At 28.7% G+C, this 19,810-nt stretch overlaps 1 protein-coding gene across 1 annotated transcript; it reads left to right on the top strand.

Moving 5' to 3' along the window:
* The first annotated feature begins 737 nt into the window (after positions 1 to 737).
* LOC123305753 (YTH domain-containing family protein 3-like) lies at positions 738 to 13,721 on the top strand. Its single transcript, XM_044887568.1, has 8 exons — positions 738 to 983; positions 1,159 to 1,183; positions 3,856 to 4,257; positions 6,297 to 6,881; positions 7,997 to 8,673; positions 10,117 to 10,813; positions 11,267 to 11,781; positions 13,599 to 13,721. The coding sequence occupies exons 1-8, from the start codon at positions 960 to 962 to the stop codon at positions 13,683 to 13,685; spliced, it is 3,012 nt and encodes a 1,003-aa protein (XP_044743503.1). The 5' UTR covers positions 738 to 959; the 3' UTR covers positions 13,686 to 13,721.
* The last annotated feature ends 6,089 nt before the right edge of the window (positions 13,722 to 19,810 follow it).

The raw sequence follows: 19,810 nt of genomic DNA, 5'->3' as shown, positions 1-19,810 counted from the left end.
TTTGTTCGGATTACCGCGAATCCACTGTAATTGAAAAAACTAAATTTTGCTCATTAATTCATGATCTTTCTTTTTATCTAGAATTTAATGTTTTTTTTTGTTTGTTTGTTTGTTTTGTTTTTTTTTTTGTTTTTTTTTTTTTAATAAAATTCCGATTCATAAATTAGATAAATTTACATATTATAACATTAAATTTATGTTTAATTATAATCTTAGAAAGACTTAATAGGACCTTCCATAATTACAATTTAAACTTATTAAGCTTCTTTGTCAAACCAAATTTTATTCTTCATTTATGAAAAACATATGGAAGTAAATGTACCGGTCAATTTTAAATATAATCAGTATAACCATCATTACACTATTTAAAAAAAAAAACATATAATTTTGCATTTAAATTTAATATACATATGAATATTTTATTTATTATAAATAGTCAAAACAAACGTAAATATAAATAAAATACAATAAAATTATTAAATTAAATATGAATTAAATATATAAATAATATAAATTAAAAAAATAAATAAATTGTCACGTATTTGAATATGCGCATAGGAATGCGCAATAAACAGAATGATGATATCCATATTAACGGTAGGATGATATAAATGGACGCCATTATTAGATGATAAGTGAATAGAAAAAAGACATAAATAATATAAATAATTGGAAGAGTAAAGTATATAATCAATAAATTGAATATTTTATAATAAATATTTGTATATTAATTATAATAATAAACTAAATAGAGTGTTGTTAAAAACGTAAGTGAAATACTAGGTACCTAAACCGAACATAACACACATAAATATATATAGATATATATAATAATACTGATTTGTATTTGTCGATAAACTAAGTGGATTTTGATACTAAAGTGAAGTGAAGTGTTCTAAAGTGATTCAAAGAACAGTGTTGTGTCTAATTGAAGGGATTCTTTAACTAAAGATTGGTAAATGTCAGCAGGCGTGTCTGATCAGGTACAATGAAAACATAAAACCATTTTATATAATATAATATATATTACAATATTTAATACTTCATTATTTATTCCATTTCATGTATTCTATTGTTTTGTATTCGATATATTACACCACTCACTACTGATGCCTACATAAAAATATTTTCTAATGAATTTGGATTGATAATATACAGCGGATGAAAGGACAGGGTAATCAAGGTATGTACAGTAGAATAAGAATTAATAAACAAATAAACATTTGCAAATGATTAGATTAGACCTAATTCATATTACATTATGGGTGTCGTATATTATTTACTTGTGCAGATATATATGTTTAATAAACATTAACATATGGACTTAGACTGCATTTAACAATAAATGACTAATCAAACATCGGCGATAGAGCATTTAATAAACAAACTGAACGATCTCTAGACAATTAGTATCCCTTATATCGATAATACCCTTTTTCTTAAAGAAAAAATAAACGAAAGTAATAATACTTTCGTTGTATGGGATAAATTTGGAGATTGCTTAGATTGATTATTGAACATTCTGCCGGCCAAAAATTCACCAATCATTATATAATGAATCTTGTGCTTAAAACTATTTCTACGATTAAAGCAATTGTTTTAGTTCTGGTTCTAGAGCCATCGAACAAAATAAATCACGAATAACACATGCTTTTATTATAGAAATCGTTCAGTATTGAACTCATTGTATTCTAGATATTTTTGGGAAAGTAGCATTCTTTACAAGCAGAAATAATAGAAAACCAAAAGTTACATAGAAGAGGCATGTAAGAGTTTGGAAAATGATCTCAAAATCACATGTTTGATAATGATATGTTAGGGGTTTTTGAACCCTCTTTGCACGCCTATTACTTTTGACATCACATGAACCTATTTCTGCAAGAAAATCATGCTATGCCTATAAGTCTATTTTTTTTTACCATAACAAGATTTACCGTTTAAGAGTTCGTTCAAATTAAAATCGCACTAAACGAGAGTGTAGATACGAGTGCACATACATATACACTATACTTGCTCGGTGCCACTTTGGTTTGAACGAACTCTAGCTTTCGTGAAACTCATTTGTATCGAAATAATAGAACTATAGTTTCTTTTTAAAGAATGTACACTCTGTGCCGGAAAAAATGCACGAATTGAATATAGTACTATATGTAATCAGTGCATTTTTGGTGACACAAAGATAAATATTTCATTAGTGGTATACTCTGCCAGAAAAAAAACGCAAGGATTTACATATATATGATATGTTAATCCGTGCGTTTTTTGTGACACAGAGAGCATGTTATGTAACAGTTTTTTTTTTTTTTTTTAAATTTAGTAAGTATTTGAAAGATTAAATGGAACGTTATTTATTGCAATCATGTTTGCAAGTTGTGGAAATTATTTCCAAGATCAATACGCGAATTTTATGAATTTATTTATCTGCATATTTGCCAGTTATTCGAAGTATATTACAAGATTTAATATTTTGATTTTGAATAAGGCATATTATCCAAATTTGGGTAATTATGCAAAAGTGGTGTTAATCTATTTTTGGCTATAAAATAGCCAATCAAGAGTGTTCAATTTTTTTAAATTAGTTTTTTTCGAGCAAACCAAAAAGCCTACAAATCCGCTTTAAATTGATATCATTAGAGGCAAGGCCAACCCGTAGAATGTCTATATATTACAACCACTAGGTTTTTGCATAAACTAATGATTGTTTTCTGGGTCGAAACTGGTTTTTCACCAATCTGTACCATGTAGCAGAATATTAAAAAATTGAACAATTTTTGAAAACTAGTTTTTCGTCTTCATGAATTTTTAGAAATGATTATAAAATTTAGCAAGCAATTTTTCAAGAAAATTCAGAATTTTTATAAGCCGAAATGTGTTATTTTGTCAATCCGCTGAGGAGTTGTGTTACTAAAAAAAATTGATAAAGCCTAATTATCGATTGGTAGCTCAGTTGCTTTAGGTGTTATCAATTCTGTTCGCGGTATGCCAGGGTAGCGGGTTCGATTCCTGCCGTCACAACAACAATTTAATTAATAGTTGTAATGGGCTGGTGTGTGCATGAAAGAGGTTTATTCAGCCTCTGGAAATAATTGAGGAGCTGATAAATGAAATTATCAGCGGAGGTGGTAAAACACATATATGGTATCATAATGGGCTGTATAGCCTATGTGTCTCCTTCGTTGGCAGCCAATATAACTTAACCTAATTATTGATTATTTTAAAGTCAAAAAAGGTGGTGTCCCACTTCTGCATAATTACCAAAAATTCTTTAAAGAAATATACAATAAATTGTACGTACATCAATGGTCTCTCAAAAAACTTCTAATGAAAATGTATCTAAGTATTGTACATTTTTTTTTATAAAAGTTTCTGATAATGTGTGACCAATTTAAGAGATAGACTTACAAAGATTATATTATGTTTTATTTTAAGATTTAATTATATCATTTTTCAAAAACACTTATATTATTTATAGAGCGTAGAACAATGACAGGTCAGTTTACACCTTTTTCTCACTTCTGTCCGAGAAAGTATATCCTGTTTGACTAGAATAAGGGAAACACGCTTTAATCATTTCTACCATATTATCGGAAAGAATTACTTGCTTAAACGACATACGTAATGGTTACATGTATCAAAAGAGATGAAATAAAGATCTGATTTTAGCTCTGTACTTCTCATTCGCAAATTTCTCTCCATTTTAACTCTATACTGAAATACTTCGCTCCAAAGCAGAAGCGAGAAAGTAAGACAAACACACTCTTAATCCTTTCGATATCCTGCGTTCTACCACGATTATGTTAATGTTGGTGTATTTGTTTGTTTGTATACAAGACAAATATCTGTTTTAATTTTTAGTAAGTAATGGACCGAAGGAGCAGTTAGATGATGTTAGTAATGTAGTTGTGGCTACAACAACTGGTACAACTGTGGGTGCTGCTGTCAATGAAGACTTTGAATCATGGCGATCACAACAACAACAACAACATGGTCATGGACCTCATCATCATGGTGGTGTGAATGCACCACATCAAGCACCTCACACACAACACACTGCACCAACAGCTGCACCATATGTACCAATATCTAGTACCACAGATCCATACAACATGAGTAGTGCTGCTGCTGCTGGCTACTATGGAAGTGGTGGAACATTTCCATATCAAGCGTTTGGTGTTGGTGATGGTACTTGGTCTAATGGTACAGATCCTATGACTTTTTTAGGTGGTTATACAACACACGATTCATATTCAATGGATGGTTAGTATATACATTTATCTACAATATTTTGATCTATATAGACTTCATAACCCAGAAAAAATAAGCAAAGAATTTAAGTTTGAATCCGGTATGAGAATCAAAAACTTGAGTGCGCCTGCCCGTTTTGCTAATAAAGCTAAGCGATACGGCGAGTAAGTGTTTAAGTGTAAGACTATATATGATCATAAAAGGCGAGTGGATAGAAAAAACAACAAATTTAGGACAAGCTCGCACGTCAGAGTTTGTCTTACAATAAAAGTAAATTCATATTCACGATAATAGTTTTTCTTAAGCTACTGTCTACGGCTACCACAACTTGCGAGTCCGCTCCTACTGTGTAAACTTAGCTTTAGTTTCAAACATGTGTTAAAAATAGTTTAATAAGTCTAAAATATAGTTTTATATCCGAAGCTCAATAGTTAAACTTCAATGAGCAATTAAATAGAGCAATTAATACTTGTCACGGAGATGCATTTTTAATTCTTAAAATGAACAAAAAAGTGCTGTTAAGTAGTAGAAGCACATTAAAGATAAAAAAATCTGATCAAAAATATGCTATTAATTAAAAATTTATAATTTATAAAATTGATGGAATTATATATATTAGCACTTCAAGCCTCAAGGGCTCATGGCTTCTGTCTTTTTGACTATTTGCTTCCACTTTTTCCTGTTCAAAGCATCCTTCTTCCAGTTCTGTACTCCTATCTGCCGGAGATCTTCTATGGTGGACTCTAACCACCGTTTCTTCGACCGTCCCGTTCTCCGTTTACCACCAACTCCTATATGGAATTAATGGTTTATTAATTTAACAGTATTTAATTTAATGAAACAGTTCTCTTTATTATTGTATTATTGCGAAAAACACCTTATCTATTGAATTTTGAGTAAAAGTGTGTAAAGTGTCTTCGAATCCAAATTGCTTAAAGTCTTAGGAAGATCAAGGTGATTGATGCAGTATAAGAATAATAGAAGATTATAAAGGTTCATGAAATGAGGATTTAGATATGCGATTCTTTAGCATTTAGACAGTAGAGTAGTACTACTTAAAATATCAAAAGTGGGTCTACTTTATATACTTATTTATGTATTCTATCGTTTATTTTACGATATTTTTCGAAGGATATTTTTATAATACGTAATGTAATTTTAAATTATGAATTTTGATGTAATTTACATATCTAATATTTAAAGCAATCTTAAACCTTTGTTTCATCGGAAGTTCAAAGTTAAAAAATTTTTTTCTTAATAATTATTTTTTTTTTAATTTAATCAAAAAAGGTTTTTTATTGTAAAATTATTCCACTGTTATGCTAGGAAAAACATTTTAATTTTTTCAAATCGTTTCTAATAGCATTTGAGATACCCTTTTGATTTATTATTATAATCGGATCTTTCCTGGTGTAAAGATAATTCCTTGTTCATGATCATTTCTCTAAGAATGCATAATTAAGGCTGTTATCTCCGTACAATATTGTAAAAATGTTGTATACTCGATCATACAGCAGTAGTATACCTGTATGCACGTATACATATTCAAATATAGTATTAGTTTTAACTTGTACTGTATGTATTCTGTATGATAAATAATAATAATAGATATTTGCGATTCTGTATATAATAGACATCTCTATTACACTACTTATATTCTAAATATAATTGTTTCTGTTATACAAAAAAATTAAAATAACTCTGAATAATTCAGATTCTTCTCAAGAATGAAGCGGCCAATAATTTTTTTTTTTACTCAGAACTAATACACGAATGTTCAGTTAGTTTTTTGAATATATCTTAAATCTAGTTCTCTTTTTCTAGAATTAAAAAACTTGTTAAAAACATAACATGTCCTATGCTCTCCATGTTAATTATCCGAATTTTAATTGAATTTATCTCGAGTTAGAGATGGTCAATCGACTTCAAGCTTGTATGGTAAATTTATTATTATAGTCTTAATAATCGTACACAAAATAATAATGAATTTGAATTTTCAAAATAATATTCAATTCATTAATAATAAACTAAAATGGTTTACATGGCTATAGGTATGTTTGGCCCACCATCAACAACATTCTCAACGAATGCATTTGGTCAACCAACTCCACCATCTACATTTAATTATTTTCCTGGTAATGGTGGTGATTATTCTACGTGGAGTGGTGGTGCTGCAACAGCTGCTGGTGGCGGTGCTGCTGCTACCGCAGCTGGTGGTGCACAACAACAACAGCAACAACGTAAACAACATCATTATGATGATTATTATAGAACAGCAAGTGTAACTGGTGGTGGTGGTGCAGGTGCAGGTGTTGGTGGTGCAACAACAACGCCTGATATGTATACAATAACAACAACACCTCAACAGTTGCAACAACAACAACAGCATCAAGCACATCATCATCATCATCAACCACAGCACCACCATGATCTTAAATCAGTTGAACATAATATGCAAAATTTAAATATTGTTGATATGAATAATATACCAATAAATAATACAGCAACCACAATTATACAACAACAGCACCATCACCATCATCCGCATCAGCAACAGCAACATCAACATGCCCAACATCAGCATCATCAGCAACACCAACAACAACAACAGCATAGTTTGGTTGGTTCACAATTAGGTGAGATAAGTTGCATGTTTAGTTTTGTTTTAGGAGAAGGTTAACGAAATTCTTTGAGAGCTTACATCTCGTGAAATATTCACATAGTAGAGGAAAACAAGTAGTATGAAACTTTTTATTTAATTTTCATAGAGATATCAACGATAACCAAATGATTGGGTTATCAATAATAAAAAAAATTTTCCCGTCAAATAACGGAACACTATATTTATGTGTATACGATACGCACTTCGTCCATTTTTTAACGGTAGCTAGAATAAAAACAACATGTTAGAACAAAGTGAATGAAAATTTTAATAGTAATCATTTTAGTGAAAAATTTAATCAAAAAGGAGATATAAATCCATAAGACTATTGGTGCCTAATCTATCTTTTATCTAAGTCGCGATTTCACAAACGTAGCTTTTGGAAAAACTAATACTTTTAAATTAAACACACAAAAATATGCTTCAGAGCCTACCACTATAAATTTGTAATACGGTTTGAATTATTTTGATAAAAATCGATGTCGTTGGATGAGTCTTGAAATTGAAATAATCTTTGGTTATTAAATACAATGTTGTATTGGTGTGATTCTCTGATTTCTCCTTTCCTCAATTCTCTGATTTTTCAATCAGACGGAGGATGCATACTATCATTTTTTTCGATTGCAACATTGTGTGGGCTATGAGGTCTTTTTTTTATTAACATGCTAAAGTTACGAAATGTACACTTTTTGTTCGGTTAAAATTACACAATATTTGTAGATAAAGATGCATTACTCCAGTATACTCTTGAATTTACGATTGCTATGACAATACTTCGAGACATAGAGTATTGCATCATCGAGCGAATTTCTTTATCTTTAAATTGAGGGCAACGAAAAGACCAAGAATGAAACCAAAGTTATTTGCCTGTAAATATTTTGTTCGTTTGACGAAAAAAATATTGTCGCGTTAGTTTTTTGCAAAATTTACATTACGACCTTTAAAGAGACGCTAAAGAGCTACTATTTAAACTGATCAATTGAATATTCATTAAAATCTACAACAAATAATAATCATTCATAAATTTATAATTATTTCAATAATTCTATATTTTTTATCGATACATAATTTATACTTCTTCTGTATTAGGTGGTAAAGGTGATGGTAAGGATGTTATGATAATAAATAACAAAGGATCAACAACAGCAACAAGCACATCCTCTTCATCAGCAACAGTTATTAATGATAATCCCTCTTCAACAATATTACAACAACATCAACCAAAAAAAATGACATGGGCAAGTATTGCAAGTCAACCAGCCAAGCCACAACTCTCATTACATGGTTCCGGCAGTGGTCTTGGAGGTGGTATAGGAGGTGGTTTTAAAAAGAAAGGACCTGGTATGCCACCAGGGCCAATTATTCCAGGAAAACATAACATGGATATTGGTACATGGGATACAACAACAAGTTCTACAACAACACATCAACAACAGAACAATATTAATAATAATAATTTAAATAATAAACAAACAATATCAATTGTTAATAATATACAACAACAGCAACAACAATTACCAACAACAACAACGTCATCGTCTACATCATCATCGGCATCTAATAAGTTACAGCAACAGCAGCAGCAACAACAAGTAATGTCAGTAAATGTTCGACCACAACAACAGCAACAAGTAATATTATCACAACAAGCGTCAACAAATGTACAACAGCAACCAACACAAACTATACCATGGTCAAGTGGTAATCAACAGCAATTGGTTGGTAGAAATTCACACCATTTAGTTCAGCCACAGCAACAACACCAGGTATTCAAAAACATTTTTAAATTTATGTCAAACGAAATGCACCAATAAAAAAACACGATGTGGATAGTGGGTTTGTAGGAATTTTAATATACAGTCAAACCTGGTTAAGAGAGAGAGAGAGAGAGAGTATCGAAAGGAAAGTGGAATTTTTTTTTGATTTTAGAGGTTTCTCACTAATTCTTTTCTAGTTTATAGAGGTACAGGAGAGGTCTGTTTCACTTAGAGAGGTCTATTAATAATATTAAAAATATTCAGTAATAAACATAGTAAAGCATAATTTATTGACATACATAGCAAATGTTGAATTGTTGCTTATAGAGATGCAGGCAAGAGAGCCTCTTAGTTAAAGAGGTCAGAGTAAGAAAAACAACAGTCACTTATTTATACAGGTTTTTGTTTTCCACTTATAGAGGTTTTTGCTAGCAAAAGCCCGGGACCCAAGATATATTCTCACTTCCAGTCTTCTCGCTTACCCCCAGTTCTCTCTTACTCAGGTTTGACTGTAGTTAGATCTAGAACGAGTTCTCTAGAGCTCTCTTAGAGTGAACCTACCCATCTAAACATGTATGTGCACAATATATAGAATAATAATCTATATGCAGTGTCAATAGGTAAATTTTTGTGTATTGTGGTATTTTATTTATATCTATATTTTATAGATCCTTTGTTTTGTTGCATTTATAAAAAATTATAAATTAAATTTAATCACAAAAAAAAGTACCGGATAGATAGGTTAGAATGTGGATTAATTCACACTTAAATATTTCACCTAAAGCAATTTGTCTGGTCATTGTACTAAGTAAAGTTGGATTATTCCAGTTGGACCTTCTTCTTTCTATGCATCTTGCGGACAATAAAACTGCAACACAATCTATATATAAAATAAATTTGGTGGTTGAAAAATACACACTATTTAATGTGTGTTTTAATGCCACCAAATATATCTGTTTGTCCGCAAGATACATTGTAACTATTATTTTGTTACACGATCTTTAGCTAGACTGTAGAGTAAATATACCTAGAGAGCTCTATATGAGCTGCGCTAGCTAGACCAACTCTCCCTATTGCTGGCAAATATAGCTACAAAAAATATATCCTTTTTGAAGACAGATATGTTTCTTGTTAAACAGTGATGTTAAGCAAATGAAACTAGAGAAATGTTCTTGAAAATATTTTAACGAAATAATTGATGCCATACTCCATACAAGTTTAAGATGGCACCCACTCTTTGTAAAATTTGTTTCTGGTTTTAAGATGGCACCCACTCTTTGTAAAATTTGTTTCTGGTTGTGAATGAATTTTAATAATATTTGTTTTTATGTTTCTAAGATTAAATATTAAAATAAATTTCCAATTATAAGCGACTTTTTGAAAACCTTTCACGCCTACGATGATCTCGATTTTATGTCTATACTGCGACTAATTAATTTTTTATTTATAAAGGTTGTAAATCAAATACAACATCAACAACAACATTACATACAACAACAAGCAGCCGTTGTGCATCATCATCAACAACAACAACAGCAACAACAACAACATCTATTACTGCAACAGCAACAACAACAATTAATGATGCAACAACCAAATACGGCATTAGATACTACAAACAACATGGTTCTGTCATCAATGGTACAACAGCAACAACAACAACAGAGTCATCCTGTATTAGATGAATTACGTGTTAAAAACAATTATAATCCAAGTAAATTTGATTTAACAGCACCTGGTGCACGCTTCTTTGTTATCAAATCATATTCGGAGGATGATATACATCGTAGTATTAAATATGAGATATGGTGTTCAACCGAACACGGTAATAAACGTTTAGATCAAGCGTATCGTGAACGTGAACGTGAACGTGAATTACAAGGTGGTACATCCACAGCATGTGTGTATTTATTCTTTTCAGTAAATGGTTCAGGACATTTTTGTGGTATGGCACAAATGATATCACCTGTTGATTATCATTCAAATTCAAGTGTGTGGTCACAAGATAAATGGCGGGGACAATTTAGAGTTCGATGGATATATGTTAAGGATGTACCAAATATGCAATTACGACACATTAAATTAGAGAATAATGAAATGAAACCAGTTACGAATTCACGTGATACACAAGAAGTACCATATGCCCGGGGTAATCATTATTATTAATAATTATGCTATATTACAATAAATAATTAAAATAATAACAAATAATTTTATAGGTATGACTACAAGTTTTTTTTATTTTATCTCAAAATTTTTCGAACTTTCGTTCATTCTCAAGAGATTAAATTAAATTAATTAATTTAATGTAGTAGTCATACAATAAATTATTTTATTTTATATATTCTAAAACACTTTAAATGTGCTAGACAATTAAAGAAAGGTCTTTGAAAAATTAATTTCTCTCATTAAGTGATAGAGCTGGGTAACAATAATTTTTCACATATGAGGTTGGAGTCACACTAGCTTTAACATACATTTCGCTAGTATTATATAGTGTTAAATAGTGATCTAATATTTCCATTTTCACACAATCTGTGACGTTAGCCTAAATTATCACCATTTTCATAGATTGTTTTTACTATTGACATTTTTATTATAGGTATACAAGTATTACGAATAATACATTCATATAAGCATTCTACATCGATCTTTGATGATTTTATACATTATGAAAAGCGACAAGAAGAAGAGGATTATAATCGAAAAACAACAATTACAAATAATACAACAAATATGCAACAACAACAACATTCGTCGTCACCATCAACAGATAATAATACAACAACATCATCATCGTCTACAACATCAGCAACAGTATCATCAACAACAGTTACAACAACGTTATCATTATCACCAACAACAACCAATACAACAAATACAACATCGCAACAACAACATATTAATTATAATAGTAATCAACATCAACATAATAATAATCAACATCAACATGGTGGTGGTGGACGTGATAATAATAATCATCATCGCGATGGAGGTAGAAATAGAAATCATCAAGATCATCATCATCATTCACAGCACCATCATAATAGATCTGGTGGTGGTGGTGGTGGTGGCAACCAACGTAATCATCATGATAATAATCATCATCACAGCAAGGTTAGTTTTAATTATGTTTCTTAGTACCTACCTTATTCTTTCTAAGTCTCTATTACGAAAGCTCGGTTGTAAGATTATTATTGTGATTGTCAAAGAAATGCACTGTGTATAAAGTTGAAAATGATGACCATTAACCATTAACAAGTTGAAAATGATGACCATTATCATTTGCCAATTGCAACTGCTCTTCTTTATGAAACTATCTTAAGAAAGGAGGTACAAATTAAATGCGAAGAGGAGCTTAATGTGTTGCAAGACAGAAATGGTTAGCAAATAATCAGAGACATTGTCCTTTCCAAGGGCCTACATAAGGAATATAGTTGAGACTGTTACTGGGTCCTGTCAGGCAAGAATGCTGGGCGCTTATGCCTAACATTGCTTTACGGTTACTCAGAACTTTCACAATATAGATGAGGAAGAAACGATTATCTATTTCTTCTTTCATTGCCCAGCTCTCTCTTAGAAAATACTATCACACTTGTATCAGCCAAACTCGAGGAAATGATGTACCCTTGAGGTATCACAACAGGATGATGTATCCTACAGGATGCAAATATTAGTAGTGGTCAGATAATTCAATAAAAAATATTGCGATCACTGCCCACTTAGCTGTCGTCTTGAGAACATTGTCTCGCTTGTGTCAGCTTTTCTTTTTCAACCTCTTTAAAAAATCTTACAATGTCACTTCTAAAGAAGTGACTCAGAATGTGTATTGTATCAATACCGCACTTTAAACAGTGAGGGGATAACTACTACTATAAGTGAGGGAATAAAAATTTTCTATAACATTACTTCTTCTTCTTCTGATGCATTTTTACTTGCAGGTCTCTTAGATTTTTGGTTCCTAAACACATTTCCTATTAGCAAGAATTCTTTAATCGATATTTATCACGTTCAGTCCAATATTCTCACATTTATTTATGTATATATTTTTTAATGGTTTCAAAAAGAAATGCTAATTATTCGCATGTTCGAAATTTGAGTTGAATAATACTATTTGCCATGGGAACTGATTCTAGCGCTGTCTGGTGGTAGAAAATAGAAGCTGTCGATGACAAGTCAAATTTCAACAGAAAAAAGAGTACGAACGTGTCAAAAGTTTAAATAATTTTTTTTTTTTTTCACTCATTATTAAAATATAAATAAACAATTCAATCATAGCCATGCATAAATTTGACTTATCATAGACAGTTTATATTTTCTACCACTAGACAGCGCTAGAATCAGTATCCATGGCGAATTGCTCGGTCGTGTCACATTTTTAAAATCATGGAGTTTAACATAAAAATATACTTTTTTTTTTATTAAAATTTCTTAATAAAAGCATTTGTAAGCACTTGCAATGCTAGAATACCAAGTTTAATTTCTAGTATATTACACATCTAGTAAGCGAAAGTAAAGAATGTCTCAGATCTCATATTCTTTGTCGCCCGTAGCGAAGTCAAACATAAGATCTGAAAGATTCTTTACTTCCTCCCGCGGTGCTTAAACTATTTTTTTGCTCGACTCGAAACGTTGCGGAAAGCGACAACTTTTGTTTAGCACAGCGGTACAAAAATCGACATTTTCTGTCCAGAAGGGAAAAAAATATGTTTCATGAATGATTACTTTACAAATTAAAAAAGTTACTCTATGTGTCTATCTTGAACCTTCTATCGAAATCGATAATTTTAATACAGAAAATTTGTTGCTTACTTTTGATATCCAATGCAAGTTAGATAAATACTTTTTTCGGCTATCTGCCGAATGCTGCTTAGAGCAGTCCCGAACCCTTCATAATTTTACTGAACCCTAACTCTTCTACGTTATTTGTATAGGATCAACAACAACGTGGTGGTGGTGGTGATTCACGAAGTGGCGGTGGTAGAGGAGTACGTGGTACTAGTGGTCGAAATATAAATTAAAAAATAATTAACAATAACAACAATAAATAAATATGTTAATAAAAATATATACATACTATTTAAAAAAGCATTGATTATAATTATATAATTATTATAAATAATATAAATTAATAATTATAATTAATGTTAATAAATAAATTAGTTGAGTATAAATAAATATTGTAATAAATATAAAAAAATATTAATTAACATAATAATAATATAATTATATAATACTATAATACTATACTTGATTATTATATTTCATTTATTATTATGTATTATTATTAATTTTCATTCATTTTATTTACAATTTACAACATTTCATTATTAATTATTTTGATTTTGATCAATATTATTTAATATTACAATATTTCAATTTAATTATGTATTTAAAAAAAAAAAGAATGGTGGTGTGAGATAATTATTTGTTTTTATTATCAATCATACACATACATACATGCTACGTACTTATGCATATGTATTTGAAATACTTAGATATCATCAAGTTACTTTTATTATTTGACGCTCTAAAATTCATTGTTAGCGCGTTGTAAACGATTTGGTGTAAATAAATACACAGAATATAATTTTGCATATATACACAAGATGGCACAATACGAAGATTACGAGGTTTAATGTACTTTTAAATTTAATTAAAAATGATATTTCGCAAATTTTCCTATCACAGTTTTGCAACGTGGTGCTCATTTTTCTCCTTCTAACATCTTTCAAACATATTTTCCATAATATTTTGAAAAATTTATCAGAAATGTTTTTTTAATTCTATGGTGATTCTGACCTTGTTAGTAAACGCGTTTGGTTAAAAATATTTTCAAAAAACAGGAATGGGTAAATTCGGTGAATCAAGAATAATGAAGTTTCTTTTACTCGAAATAATGCATCAGAAATATATCACTTTTGAAGATATCGATTATATGGAAACATAAAATTTTTAACAATAATGAGTGTTAGAGCTTCAGATAAAAAAAGAAATATTAAAACTTGTTTTCACGAGACATTTTAAGAAAATTGAACACATTACAATATATAGGGGCCCAACAGTTAAGACGCAAGAAAGTAAACGGTAAATAAATATACTAGAAACGTAAGTTGTTTATGTTTGATACATAATATCTGTAAAGTATTCACCATGACTGATTTAATGATCAAACATACATCAGTATAAAGACCGATATTTTCGATGACATATTTCATTGATATTGATGCTAAAATGCCTAATTCTTGTGATCAACGAGATAATAAGAGCTTTTGATTATCTTTCACACTATGTCTCAAAGCAATGATGTTTTGTGATTGGCACACAGATTTTAGCCTGTCAATTTTGTAGGCTTATCACCAAATAAACAAAAAACTCAAGTTTACATACAAAATATTTGATCATGCTCCACTTTGGACAGTTGTAGCATTTACAATATCACAGAATGCACGAAGCATGCTTTTCCTATTTTCTCCATTTTAATAATAGAGGATACGGATAAATACCTATTTACAACTATTTAAATGACATATTTTTTGAAGAAAATAAAAATGGCGTCATTGTTTAACTGACGTTCAATTTACTGCATCTTAAATGATGGACTTTGTACAGGTTTAATGTTGATCAGATATAAAAGTATTTTGAATACAATGTAGAAGTGGTATGGATGTGTAAATTATATTATTTCATAGAATTGAATGAATATCTTGTTATTTGTTTTAAGTTGAACTACTAGAAAATATCGCACTCCGTCAGTAATACCTAATAAATTTAAAAAAAAATCTTATAAGTTTAATTGAAAACTTCTGAAAATTTTAAGAAAATACTGAAATAATAATATTCAAAAACAATTCGGCTTAACCTCCTCAATCTTGGTGTGAGGTATACTAGACCAAAACTTTTTACTACGTTTAGTCGCAGCTGTAAAAATTTTTTATTTAATAATGTATTTTTTAACTGTTTTCAATATTATAAAAATGTACAGTAGTTTCACTATTCCGAGACTTAAGTACTTTTAATAGTCCGCTACTCTGCGTCAACATAAATACATACATATTCCCTTTTTAAATTACATTAAGAAATGCTTCAATTTATTTATTATTAATTCTTCTATAGAATCCAAAACATTCCAATAATTCGACACCTCCTAATTTTTAACAGTGCCGAATTAATGAGACTCTGTTTTAATTGTTTATACTTGTTCACATAATCCGATTTACAGGAGAAGTAAACAGATATAATATAATTTTAGCAATTTGTAAGAAAAATATGGTAATAATATCGAAAATTTAAAAAATGCTTGTATACAAATAAATCAGAAGCGAAGAAGTTAAGGCTGGTATAATCTAGAGTTTTGATGGCTTAAAGAAATCAGATACTGATGAAATAAAGATTATTTCTTCCGACGGTATTGCAACCGGAGTGCGATATATAATAATTAATATTAATTATTTTTATAAAATCAATATTTTTTGATTTATTAATATTGTTTTTCTTTCTTTTAATGATCAAAATTAAAATGAATCAATCAAAATACAATACAATTTTAATTTTAATTACACATACTTATTAAAAAAAACAAAACAAAAAATTTACTTATTATCAAGTTTTAAGTTTAAAGTTGTCACTTAACTCTCATATTGATTTTAAATTGAATTCAATATACAAACAAGATCAATAGTTTAATCAATAAAGGGTTTCATGTCTTATTACTCAAGAACATTTCCGATTTTGATGAAATATTTTATTATAATATTGAAATTAAAAGTTTCAGCCCAGGCAAAAAATTTATAAACATGTGAAGATAAAAATTTCAATTTCATTTCAGTAAAAAACATTTAATGAGTGGAAAATAGGGCCTTAGAGATGAAGCTCTCCTGCTCAACAATTAACTTTCTTCAAATTGATTACCAATAATTGTTTTTATCTTACATATTGAAAGTATATAATTAAATTTTTTTAAGGATAAAAAAGTACTAAACATTTAAACCCCCAATTATAATGTTTTACATTTTAAATAATATACAAAAACACCTAAAAAATAATTCAATGAAAATCAGAACCGTTCTTCAGTATTATGAGATGTTATTGATTTTCACCGTTTATTGATTGAACTTAACAATCAAATCAAATCATTTTAAAATTATTAATAAAAATTATATTTTGTTAATTATATTATTAATTAATTACTTGCTGCTCTGGTTAGAACAACAGATAACATGTTTATTATTATCAAATTAAAATGGAATCAAATTGAATTTGTATCGTATGGAACAACACACAACTGAACAAAAACAACAGAACACATTCAAATAATGAATAACAAACAATACAACATCAACAAAAACAGTGAATAATTATTATTTAGTTACTAAGTACAAGTTTAAATAACAAAACTTGTTTTTGTTTTTTTTTTTTTTTACTTTCATTTTGAACAGCAACAAATTTAATAAAAAAAAAATAAGTAAAAACGTTTTATGTGAAGTTTTAAAAGATAGTTGTTTGTGTGAACAGGAACAGTCAACAAAATACAGTGTGTAGTACAGTGTGTAACAAGGTATACAAATGTTAAAAAACTTTTAACTACTACTAGAGATTTGAATTATTTAAAACAAAAAGTGAACGATTTTATTTTAAAAAAGGTAAAAGGTCATCAAATCAAACAAATTGGATTCTATTTATTAATTATCAAGAAGAACTTTTAACTCTAAAATTAAATCAAATATAAACAGAACAGACAGCATAGCACACAGCAGTGGTGTTTAATTGTTTGTTTGTGAACGAAGCGTTTTTTGTAGTGTTTTTAAATAAAAAGAATTATTAAATTTAAACAACATAAATAAAATTTTTAATAAAAAACTGATCTAACAACATATAACAGTGACAGTGACTGTAACAGTGATGACATACATGGACTTGATTTAAAATTAATAAAAAAATAAAAGAAATGAATTGTTTGTTACATTATTATTATTTGTTTGTATTTATTATTACAGTTTTACAATAACAACCACTTGTTTATTTTAATTATTTAGGTATTCAAAGTGTAACAGAACATTCATTGAAATTAACAAAAAAATGTAGTACAAGTATACCATAAGTCGTTATTCTCTCTCGGTATTCTTGAATTATTGTACTACTTGAATTTTATTAGGGTACTGATGTAAGTCTGTTTGACGAATGTAGATTTAAAAAAACTTCGCATTTTACTTAGGGAGGAATTTTTTTCTTCAAATTTCAAAATTCAATGATTGCATGTTGGCGATGGTAGATTCAATTTCGTTAAAAAAGTTGCAATTGTGGATATAGCGAAACTTGTACGTATTCATGAATATTTATCGCTCTAAGAGAACTGTGAATGCACGTAAATTTAACCGTTATAGAGAAAATCGTGAAAAGATATATAATAATGATTTTGCAATAAGGTTGCAAAATCACAATTTTTGCAATGTTCACAGCTTTCTCCGTAGTGATTAAATTTTCAGTAACCGATCTATCGAAAAACTTCGCTGAACCCTGTTACCTTTAATTTTCTAACGAGAAATAAAAGATTTATAAAAATATTTTTACCATTCTGTGTTCGTTCAATAGACAAAAAAATTTGTTTTGATGCCTATATTCTACTTTTTTTAAGATGTAATAATGAAGGATTTAGAAAGGACTATTTTATAGATGTAATAATGAAGGATTTCGTATAAGAACGTATTTTATTTATTCAATATCTTGGAAAAGAATAAACTTAAACAAAATTAGTAAGGGTATCTTCTTTAATTGATAGAATTAAATATCGTTATTCTGCTATGTAAGCTTAAAAAATATTTTTGAAATTACAGCTCACTTGTCCAGAGTAGTGGACTCAGAAAAGGTTGGGAGGACTGGAAAGAGGTTAGGAGTTTCATTGTTATTAACAAAAATAATGTTAAAAATAAACGGTATTTATAAAAGTGATGATGATATTAGAAATGGTTGTTAGTTATTATTAAAGTGAAAAAAGATGAAGACATCAAGCAGTAGGTATGCCGTTGTAAAGATTTAAGAAAATTTAAAGATAACATATATGTAAATGTGTGATATGAAAAGATAAAGCTTGTCTAAAGATCATAAATTAAACATTCACCCTCTTCCTGGAAAATATAATAATCATAGAGATTGCAATATCAAAAAATATTTCTAATATAATTTATTGCGACAAATTCCCTCTCAGCGGCATGATTATTGTAGCTCTTACTGTACAAGATGAATATCTCACTCACTCTAACAAATCCAAAGAAACTATACATTAAAAGTTACATTTTGATTTTTATAAACTTATAAAATAGTTTTATTACACAGGCCTGCGAATTCGAAGTTTGAATTATCTCATTTCAGGCAAAGTAAATTTTCTGAAACCATTTGTATTATTATTACACAGTTAAGAAATTGGAAAGATTTTTTTTTACATTCGTGCTCTTTTCAGACTCTAAATCTATAACAAGAGTTTTTTTGCAAGAAGGGAGATGATAATTAGGCAAAAGCCTGTGTTGTGAATATAATAATTTTATTTGTAAATAATAAAACAATTTTATTATAAATAAATAAGTGGTTGTACATTATTGATTGACTTAATAGATTATTGTATCTATAAATATTCTTAACATATTAATATGAATTAATTAAATTAATTTATATTAATATGCTATGAATAAAATAAAATGATATTTATTTAAATTTCAATAAAATTATTAATTGTGTGCCTACATAAAAAAGAATCAATAAAAATAGAACTACTATACATAAAATAAATAAATACTGTGTGTTAATCAGGGCTTTTTTATAGTTTGAATTTAATTAAATAAATGATAATAATTAAATTACAAACTATAGGAATGTATTTAAAATTCATTATTTATTATATAATCGAATCAATTTAATTAATTATTAAAATTAATTAATTATTGATGATCAGTTAGTTCTCTACAACAACAACAATAAAAGTTAAAATTAAATAACAATAATAATAATAATTATCTATCCATAAAAGGAAGAATAAAACATTTTGATTTGTTAATATGTGACAGTTTTTATTATTTCTAATAAATGGTTTATTAAATAAATAAATAATATAAAATTCATTTATTCATTTGTGTTTAGATTTTACCTACTTAGG

Source organism: Chrysoperla carnea, chromosome 1 (genome assembly GCF_905475395.1).
Source record: "Chrysoperla carnea chromosome 1, inChrCarn1.1, whole genome shotgun sequence".
Lineage (NCBI taxonomy): Eukaryota > Metazoa > Arthropoda > Insecta > Neuroptera > Chrysopidae > Chrysoperla > Chrysoperla carnea.
This window is presented reverse-complemented; position numbering and strand designations above follow the sequence as displayed.

What these genes read in the sequence shown, in the direction of transcription:
- LOC123305753 (XM_044887568.1), top strand. Translation starts at nt 960, where the DNA reads ATGTCAGCAGGCGTGTCTGATCAG. An exon ending in GAAAGGACAGGGTAATCAAG is followed by an intron (nt 1,184 to 3,855) that starts GTATGTACAGTA and finishes TTTAATTTTTAG; the next exon opens with TAAGTAATGGACCGAAGGAG. An exon ending in ATAATCATCATCACAGCAAG is followed by an intron (nt 11,782 to 13,598) that starts GTTAGTTTTAAT and finishes TTATTTGTATAG; the next exon opens with GATCAACAACAACGTGGTGG.